This window comes from Pseudophryne corroboree, chromosome 3, assembly GCF_028390025.1.
Source record: "Pseudophryne corroboree isolate aPseCor3 chromosome 3, aPseCor3.hap2, whole genome shotgun sequence".
NCBI classification, from domain to species: domain Eukaryota; kingdom Metazoa; phylum Chordata; class Amphibia; order Anura; family Myobatrachidae; genus Pseudophryne; species Pseudophryne corroboree.
In genome coordinates this window covers 252,167,671-252,178,234 of record NC_086446.1, presented here as the reverse complement: position 1 = coordinate 252,178,234, position 10,564 = coordinate 252,167,671, and the positions used below count along the sequence as shown (strand labels likewise).

The window sequence follows — 10,564 nt, the reverse complement described above, 5'->3', positions numbered from 1 at the left end:
GATGCCTCTCATGACTCCACCTCCCCCTCACTTCCACTAACTGTAGGTGTACCCCAAGGTTCTGTCCTTAGTCCTCTACTTTTCTCTCTCTATACATCCTCACTAGGTAAACTCATTAGCTCTTTTGATTTCAATATCATCTCTATGCTGATGACACTCAAATCTATCTTTCCTCTCTGGACTGTCTCTCTGCTATCTCTGTTTGGATGTCCCAGCGCTTTCTTAAACTTAACATGTCTAAGACTGAGCTGATCATATTCCCTCCCTCCCGCATAACCTCACCTCACACAATCTCATTATCTATTGATGGTACTACTATCTCCACTAGCCCCCAAGTGTGCTGTCTAGGAGTAATCATTGACTCCTTCCTCTCCTTCAAACCACACATTCAGCACCTCTCACAAACCTGCCGTTTTCATCTAAAAAATATTTCCAGGATCAGACCCTTTCTGACCCAGGATGCTACTAAGACCCTTATCCACTCACTGGTCATCTCCAGACTGGACTACTGTAATCTTCTCCTGACTGGCATTCCTGACAAATACCTCTCTTCACTCCAATCTATCCTCAATGCTGCTGCCCGGCTCATTTTCCTCACCAAACGCACTACGTCCACCTCTCCTCTCCTACAAGACCTTCACTGGCTTCCCTTTCCTTTCAGAATCCATTTCAAGCTTCTCACACTCACTTACAAAGCCTTGCCTACTGATTACTTCCTCCCACTTCTACCTCCAAGATTTTTCACGTGCTGCTCCAATTGTCTGGAATTCCCTACCTCTCCCCCTCAGACTCTCCACCTCTCTACAAAACTTCAAACGGGCTCTCAAGACCCACTTCTTCACCAAACCCAGCCAAATCTCATCCTAACCCTCTGTTCCATGCTCTCTATGTACCCCATCTGTGTCACCCCTGTCTGTCTACCTCTCACCTTTAGACTGTAAGCTCTCACAAGTAGGGCCCTCTTCCCTCATTTGCTTATCCTTTCTCTTACTTTAATAATCTTCAACTGCATCAACTCCAGCAGTCTTCTGCCACCTGATACTTATTTCAGTGTTATCTGCTGATGTAGCTATGTTTACTTACCCTGTACTTGTCCTATATTGTCTTCAACTGTAAGTTGCAGTTTTCCTGTTTTGATTATTTCTTTATGTACTCTGTAATTGGGTGCTGCGGAACCCTTGTGGCGCCATATAAATAAAAGATAATAATAATAATGGTTTCACCATAATTGACGGAGGTATGATTGTTTTCCACCATCGATGGTAGAGATGCAGCAATGTTATTTTTTCCCGCCACAGGGATCATGGTGCCTAGCCCCACCCCTCATTATGCTGATTAACCCCTACCACTTCTCTGATTGGCCCATCATGGTCACTTATCCTAGAAAAGGAATGAAAATCAATGGCTGAAACTATCAATTGATAGTACTGATGGCATCATCGATGGTGACCCTTTAATTGGCCATCCCTAATATGCAGTTGGGTCTGCGAAGGAAATAAGAGTAGGTACTGCAGGCAGAGGTGTCACTACGTTTTTATTTGCAGAATAGAGACAGATATTGATTGATTGTTTACCCTAAGTACAGAATGAGTGCAGATACTGGGAAGTACAGCCATTTTCCAGTACAAGAAAAACTGTTTTGTGTACTTGTCAAAATAAGCGTACTACAAAGCAGACTAGAGAACATTGCTACAGTAATAAATACACTGAAGTAATTTCTGCAGAAGGTATTTCCCCTTTCCTTGCATCAAGCTTCATTATATGTTCTCATTTGCCTAATAACCCAGTCACTGTGAGCAGGGGGAAGAGACCAGCAGTTACACATTACTCCAGGTGAGTGAGTGCAGACATTCCACATGTGACACGTGTCAGCATTTTACTATTGTTGATACTTCTGCATTAACAAACAAAGCAAGCAAAAAAAAAAAAGTCAGCTTTGCAGGAAAATCAAGGCCAGCTTATGAGAGATGACTAATCAGGAGAGTTCACTGTGAAAACGCCTTTATCTTGAAATTTGGCTTCCCTCTGTCTTTCTCCTGCCAGGAAAACAGCCCTTTAATGAACTCAAAGTACCACAGCACCCTCCTGACGCAGCTGATACACAAGCTAATTGAGCTTTCTCATTGGCTAGGGATTATATTGAAGCAAATATTTCTGACACCCCAGCTATATATATATACCTTAGTAAAATGCAACCTTTTCTAACAGGAGAAATAGCTGCTAAACTTCATGCACTATGGCAGCAAAAATCAAAGCAGAGCAAATGTGGATGATGCTGAAATCCAGGTGCATAAGTGTCCATCACAGCATCCCTACTGCTTCTGTATGTGACATGAAAACCCAGGGTATCCCTGCACAATCATCCTGTCCACACTCCCTGTCCTCACTACCAGGACCCACCAACTGGCCAATTCTGGGGAGCCTTGTGGATATATTAAGAAAAGGAGGACTGAAAAGACAACACCAAGCACTGGTAAATAGCAATGGAATCCCATGGGCTTCCTCACAGTTCTAAAAGTATGTATGTAAGAAAAAGGAGATGTGCTGCTGTCCTCTCTGGTACTTTAGAGGTTAACAGTCCAACATACATGCATATGTGTGTGTGTTTGTTTGTTTGTTTGTTTATGTATGTATAATATATATATACATGTATGTGTATAATATATATATATATATATATATATATATATATATATATATATATATATATATATACACACACACAATATAGAAATTTACAAAAGAATGGTTTTAGGAGTTAATTACTAACGGAAAGCAAATGTGCAGTAACTCTTAGCAACCATCACCCATTAGCATTAAACAAACTAGTACAACACACATCTGCTGCGAATATACACTTTGTTAGTAAATAACTACTTTTTCTTTTTAAAGCAAACCCTAAACATTATTGCATGTAAATATATAATTGAAAAACACTGTATTTGTTCCCTATGTAAATTAAATCACTGCCATAATTTTCTGAATTTGTGTAAAAGCTTGTCATTTTATCTTCTGAGTCTTGGAAAGCTGAAATACTTACAAAACAGATCTTAATTCCTATAACACAGAACAAATATGTTGAGGGCTGGAATATTTTGTTTTATGAAGCCTCCTTGTGAGACTCGTCACATGCAGACTGCATTTTGGTATAGGCAGAAGAGTCTAGATCCTGATTCTATGAATATGAATGAAATGTAACATGAGCTGATGTATGGGATATGATTTCAGGCAGGTTACCACAAGCGCTTTGGGAAGATTTTCCGCATGAAGCTAGGATCCTTTGATTCTGTGCACATTGGAGCACCATGTCTTTTAGAAGCTCTGTATAGAGAGGAGAGCAATTATCCGAAGAGACTGGAGATCAAGCCATGGAAAGCTTACAGGGACTATCGAGATGAAGCCTATGGACTCCTTATACTGTAAGTACATCTTCTTGTAGGGATACAGCAATAATGCATGCAGTGTATTGTGCTGATTTGTACCATTCAGAATCCTAGGGTTCCTATGTAGCTCACTTTAAATGTTGCATTAGAAATTTGCAAATTATTGGCTTTATAATTATAATTCATTTCTTTAAAGCAGAGGTTCCCAAGCTCAGTCTTCAAGGCATCCCAACAGTCCAGGTTTTAAAGATATCCGTGGCTGCACACAGATGCTACTCAAAATGAATGAGGTACTAATTAAGTCACCTGTGCACAAACATGGCTATCCTTGGCTATCTGGACTGTTTGGTTGCCTTGAGGACCATGGGGCTAATTCAGACCTGATCGCTGCTGTGCGTTTTCGCACAGCGGGTGATCAGGTCTGAACCACGTATCCACCGCAACGTGCAGGCGTGATGGTCCGCAGTGACGGTATGGTGTGAAATATCCGATCGCACTGGCGATCGCAAGAAGATTGACAATAAGAAGGCGTTTGTGGGTGGCAACTGAACGTTTCTAGGGAGTGTCTGAAAAAACGCAGGAGGGACCCGGCATTTTGTGGGAGGATTAATGACGTCAGCTCAGGCCCCGATCATTGCAGCGGCTGTGCACAGACTGCACAAACTGCTGTTTGTGCACAGACTGCACAAACTGCTGTTTGTGCAGCTCTCCTGCGCATACGATCGCACCCCTGCACTGCGAATTCCACCTCCCTCTGTAGTCAGCGACCACCTGATCGCAGGGATGCAAAAATGCACCCTAGCGATCAGGTCTGAATTATCCCCCAAGTTTGTGAATCACTGCTCTAGAGACCTGCAGAGCATTGTGAAGATGCATATTCGTATATTCCGGAGGGCACCTCATACTTACAAACCAGAACTATTTCTAAAACTAATGTATTTAAGCAGAACATATGATGTAATGGTTAGAATTACTGTTTCACAGCACTGAGGTCATGGGTTCTATTCCCACTTTGGGCCTAACTGTGTGGAGTTTGCATATTCTCCCTGTGCTTGCGTGGGTTTCCTCCGGCAATCCAAAAATATACTGGTAGGTTAATTTTCTCCCAACAAAAAAAAGTAACCCTAGCGTGAATGTGTGTGTGTACATGTGGTAGGGAATATAGATTGTAAGCTCCACTGGTGCAGGGACTGATGTGAATGGTCAAATATTCTCTGTGAAGCGCTGCGGAATATGTGCACTATATAAATAACTGGTAATATTATTTTTGTCAATACAGTAGCAATGTACAAAGGAATCATGTTTCTATAAATAATCTTTTAATGGGCAACTATCAGCCTGCCAGCCCTGCTTTAAAAAAAAAAATATTGTAGTACTGAGTTGTAGTTATTTACTCTAGTATTCTATCTGCAGCATTTCATATGGTGAATTATTGTACATAGTCATGTGATCCAACTATACACAAATACACGTGCAACTTCGTAAGGCAATTATAGTTTGTTATAGTACATAAACCAAAATAACATGTTGCATAATGTATAACTGTAAAATTTACACACACACATATATAGATTGAGTTACAATAATATTTCCTTTAAGATATGTGAAGTCTACTGGAACTGAAGACTTTTTTTTATTTTTTTTGGCTTTTGTACTAGAACAGAGGTTCTCAAACTCGGTCCTCGGGGGCACACACAGTGCATGTTTTGCAGGTAACCCAGCAGGTGCACAGGAGTATTAAATTAATTACTCACTGACACATTTTAAAAGGTCCACAGGTGGAGCTAATTATTTCACTTGCGATTCTGTGAGGAGACCTGCAAAACATGCACTGTGTGTGCCCCCGAGGACCGAGTTTGAGAACCTCTGTACTAGAAGATCTAGCATTACTTAAACTGGTCCATTATTCAATCCAATCTGGCCAAGTACAATTGTGATTGTTGGATTGGTTCAATTTGGGTTTGACAGCCGCACCCGAGACTGCAGCTGGCAGTTTAAGCAAAATCTATTTACATTTAAATAAGTACATCTGACAGTATTTCACAGTTTTTGCCCATTATATCGTTCAGTGTGCACAGCTGACCAATATAGCATGATATCAGTCATGCCGTCTGCTGCGTACACTCATCGTTTAGTTTGTTCTCAGTATTAAACATTTCAAATGGAGAGATCTGTTATAAGCCGACTCCTATTTGATTGTTATTCTTAATTTTATTATTACTATCCTTTATTTACATAGCACCACAAGGGATCTGCAGCGCACAATTAGAGTACATAAACATAGTATAGTATAGTTCAAGATAATACAGGGCAAGTACATGGTATATAAACATAGCTGCATCAGCAGATGACACTGAAATAAGTATCAGGATGGCAGAAAATAGAGGGATTTGGGGGAAGTAGTTAGTTTCCCGGCTGTCGGGATCCCGGCGGTCAGGATACCGATACTGAAATCCTGATCTTGGCCCAGAATCCCCACGCCAGCCCCCCCCCCCTCTTCCGAGGGGGAATAAGAGTGTGGAAAGCTCGCCACCAGGCCCAAAGTGTGGTGAGCCCGTGAGGGGACATGCTGTGCTCGCCGTCGATATCCCGCCTGTCAGGATTACGGTGTTGGTCTTATGACCGACAGGATCCCATACTGAATCCGGATTTGGTGCCTGCAAAGGGAGTATGGAGTAGAAAATGGTATAATAATAAAAGGAAAAGCACATGAGGAAATAGGACCCTGCCTGTGAGAGCTTACATTTTAAAGGGGAGAGGTAGACAGACAGGGGTGACACAGTGGGATTGGTATTGCAGCCTTATCACAATATAATATTGAACCCAAATACTGTACCAGCTAGCTTAGTAAACTAACAAATATCAAATAGGGCTATGATAGACGGCACTATCATGGGTGTAGTACGGTATGCCGGCGGCCGGGCTCCCGGCGACCAGCATACCGGGGCCGGGAGCCCGGCCGCCGGATACCCACAGCGTGGCGAGCGCAAATGAGCCCCTATTTATTCTCCCTCCAGGGGAGTCGTGGACCCCCAAGAGGGAGAAAGTGTCTGTATGCCGGCTGTCGGGCTACAGGTGCCAGTATACTGTGCGCCGGGATCCTGACAGCCGACAAACTGAAGAGCACCCTACTATCATTCTTGCCAAAAACGCACTTGCCGATGTCGGGGGCGGCCATGCTGCATTCTACAGCATGGCCTCGTCTGCAATATCGCCTGTCGGACTTGCATGCAGGTCCAAGGGGCGATGTCACAGATGACCCGCGTGAGTGCACATCATGCAATATATCCTCCGTACACAGTTGACGATATTGTTCTGAACCGGCCGATATCAGCTGGATTGTACGCGATATCCACTAGTGTGGACGCACCCTAAGAATGACAAATAGTTGGACATTACTTACTATACTGTGTATTTGACTGGTTTATTCAAAAACCAGCACTATGACTTACAGTGTCTGTCCCCAGTGTTAATGTGTGTTCTTGCATCAAATGTTGCTTACATGTTTCAAATCAGATTTTTGTTGGCTGAAACAAAGCAATATGTATTGTCTTGTCTCCATCTAGAGAAGGGCAAGACTGGCAACGAGTCAGAAGCGCCTTTCAGCAGAAGCTAATGAAGCCGACGGAAGTTGGGAAATTAGATACAAAAATCAATGAGGTAATTAAATTGGCATTCTTAATGTGCATGGTCTCTTTTCTCTGAGCTATTTTAGAGTTAGCAACAGGTTATCATTAGTAAATCATATACTACAACTACATTGATTTCTTCTGGAACGGAACAATGGAAAGCACAGTGATGACACAATTTGTATTGTGATTTTAAAAGAGAACAACTTTTTTTTAATTTGTGGTAGTTTGAAAGCAATTGGTAACTCATAGCTGCCTACCCTCCCTCATTCTGCAGGAGACTCCCTGCAGAAATCAGGGTAGGGGGGGAGAAATCAGAGATACATACATTTAAAGTGGCTCATCAGTGCCATTTCCCTGCACTGGTTATTACGCACTATGATCCCTATGACTACATAGTTTACATTTCAAATGAGGTTTCTCGTGGCCTCTTCCAGTATATGGAACCTCTTGTAAAACACAATACACAAACAAATCCTGCAAAATATCAGTGTCTTTTCTTCAACGAGTAGAATTGACTAACTTTGGGGCTCATTTAAATTTGTATGTAAGTCATTTTCATGACACGCCTCTCCAATGTAGCAGTACACGTCCGCGCTGATAGGTGTTACTTTCACAATCTCCCTGAAATGTTTATTCAAAAGTAGGCAAGTATGTGGTAACTGTCCACTGGTTTGCATAGAAATGTGGGTTAGTCTACAACTCAGTGCAGCCATTTCATGTTTAGAAATTTAAGCATGCTACTGTATGTTTCACATCTAAGCCTTATTCAGATTTGTTAGCAAAGCAAAACAGCACACTAACAGAGAGAGTTAGATTTGGGTGGGGTCATACTTACCTACTCTCCCGGATTCTGCGGGAGACGCCCGGTTTTCGGGTAGTCCCCCGCAGCCCCCGGAAGAGTGGGCACCCCTCCCGCATTCTGCCCACTTCCTAGTGAAGTGGGCAGAATAGGGAGAATTACACAGTAAAATCACAGACTCTGCAGAGGGGCGGGGCCTAATGACGCGATCATATGCTAATCGCGCCATTTTAGCCCCGCCCCTATCCAAATTTCATCCAATTACAGTATTTTACGGGTGGGTGGGTGGGGCCTACTGATGTAATCAGCTTGGCTCCTCCCTCACCACCGCCCACCTGCTTCTCCTCTCCGGTCATCTCCCGGAGAGAAGATTTAAAATATCGGCAAGTATGGGTGGGGTGTGTTCAAACGGAAATCTAAATTGCAGTGTAAAAATAAAGCAGCCAGTATTTACCCTGCACAGAAACAAAATAACCCACCCATATCTAACTCTCTCTGCAAATGTTATATCTGCTCCACCTGCAGTGCACATGGGGGGTAATTCCGACCTGTTCGCATGTTGCTGTTTTTCATGTCACTACTGCGCATGCGTATGCGCCACAATGCACAGGTGCGTCGTACAGGTACAAAGCGGATTGTTGCTGAGTGATTGATTTAAAGTAGAATCCATTCGCATGGCCGATAGCAAAAAGATTGATAGGAAGAGCGCATTTATGGGTGTCAACTGACCGTTTTCTGGGAGTGTTTGGAAAAACGCAGGCGTGTCCAAGCGTTTGCAGGGTGGGTGTCTGACGTCAATTCCGGGACCAGACAGGCTGAAGTGATCACAAGGGCTGAGTAAGTTCAGACCTACTCAGAAACTGCACAAAATGTTTTTGCAGAGCTCGGCTGCGCAGGCATTCGCACACTTGCAAAGCGAAAATACACTCCCCTATAGGCGGCGATAATCTGATCGCAGCGCTGCAAAAAGTAGCTAGTGAGTGATCAACTCGGAATGACCCCCATGGTTTTGCCCATTGGTGTGCTGGGTGTGGATCATAGGGTCGATAATCATTAAGTCAACCACTATTGGTCGACAATGACTAGGTTGACACCTGAAATAGATCGACACGGTCATTAGGTCAACATGGACAAGGTCAACATGGAAAAAGGTCGACATGAATTTTTATTTTTATTTTTAAATTTTGGTGTCATTTTTCTTCCCAAAGTGACGGGGAGCCCCAATTAGTGCACTGTATCCCCTCGCATGGCTCGCTTCGCTCACCATGCTTCGGGCAAGGTTACTATTCCCAGTCGTAGTCCACGTGGTTCATAAAGTATGAAAAAGTTCAAAGTTTATAAAATAGTGAAAAACTCATGTTGACTTTTTACCATGTCTACCTGGTGACCATGTCAACCTATAGACCATGTCGGGCAATAGTGGTCAACCTAATGAGTGTCGACCTAAGTGCTGTCTACCTAAAGACCGGATACCATTGCGCTTTTTTGTTTTGATAACAAACCTGCATAACCCCCTAACCTATAAAACTTCTATTCAACATGAAAGGATTTTTTCTTTTTGAGTCTTTTTATTTGTAGAGTTAGAGGAAACAAAGTCAGAACTCTTTATATGTTCATATTCTCTTTCTAGGTCATGGTGGATTTTGTGCAGAGAATTGACAGTGTCTGTAATAAGGATGGGAAATTTGAAGACCTGTATTGTGAACTGAATAAGTGGTCACTCGAGAGTGAGTTTTATTGATTCTCATCTAAGCATGCAATTCATTTCCAAGAAGGAGTTTATAAAATCAAACTAAGCCAAAATTAACTTAACTCTGGGATTTCAATCGGTATTGGTCATATTTCCTGATATTTATTGGCAAAGGTAAACAAAATTAGGAGCATCGGTCCAATCATTTTATCTGCTTCAGTAGATTTGCAGGTTATGGCAGCCATCAATTTCAAATTACCATCTGAGGAGCTGATTCTGAGTCATCAGATCTCTGGTTATAGATGCAAATAGTGAGATACTGCATACAGTGCATGCACAGAAGAGTATTTATGACATCTTTCTGGGACGTGCAGTGAGCCAAATGACTCAGGAGGCACTGGCTAGCACCAGAGAGAGCTATACATGCAATATATGAGCCAAAGGGTACATCTGAGCATTATACACAGGTGCAGCAGTATATACAGTACATCTGGGCATTATACACAGGTGCAGTAGTATAAACTCCTGGAAACTTTGAGTTTTGATCAGAGATGTGCAGAAAAGGTAAGTAGGTGAGGCACTGCCTCACCTGCCATAGACTTATTACTCCAGAGTTTTGGTTATAAAAATGATTAGAATATTGCAAAGAAGATATTTCTAACACATTCTTTGTATTTTTCATATACTTTATACAGTAAAAATTCTGGCACAAATGTTAGTATGACAGGAAAGGCTCTGCCTCACCTGCCTCATCCCACCGCAAGTCACTGCCATCTTTGCTTATTCTGAGTTGTACAGAACTTGGCTGGATCTGTTTTTCCATGAGCCTGGACGTTTCAGGGGTAGCAACAATTTAAGCGCACGGAACCACCTAGACTTGTAGGAGTGTCATGACCATGTATATAAAGTTCTGTGCTATTCAAAGTTGTGCTCACTGGGAGGGAAGACGGTTTCTCATGTATTTTTTGCACCTATCATGGGGCGGGCACAATTGGCAGTAGTAAGGTTGATGATCAGTGGTGTCAGTAGGGTGGTGACACCAAAATGGAGACCTCTCCTC

At 42.5% G+C, this 10,564-nt stretch overlaps 1 protein-coding gene across 1 annotated transcript in view; it reads left to right on the top strand.

The window, feature by feature from the left end:
- The first annotated feature begins 1,431 nt into the window (after nucleotides 1-1,431).
- LOC135055215 (1,25-dihydroxyvitamin D(3) 24-hydroxylase, mitochondrial) overlaps nucleotides 1,432-10,564 on the top strand; it is a 28,608-nt gene continuing 19,475 nt past the window's right edge. Inside the window, exons 1-5 of the mRNA XM_063959001.1 lie at nucleotides 1,432-1,501; nucleotides 2,209-2,473; nucleotides 3,229-3,419; nucleotides 6,950-7,043; nucleotides 9,445-9,541. Coding sequence (XP_063815071.1) covers nucleotides 2,237-2,473; nucleotides 3,229-3,419; nucleotides 6,950-7,043; nucleotides 9,445-9,541 — 619 coding nt within the window. The 5' untranslated portion in view covers nucleotides 1,432-1,501; nucleotides 2,209-2,236. The remainder of the gene's footprint in view (nucleotides 1,502-2,208; nucleotides 2,474-3,228; nucleotides 3,420-6,949; nucleotides 7,044-9,444; nucleotides 9,542-10,564) is intronic.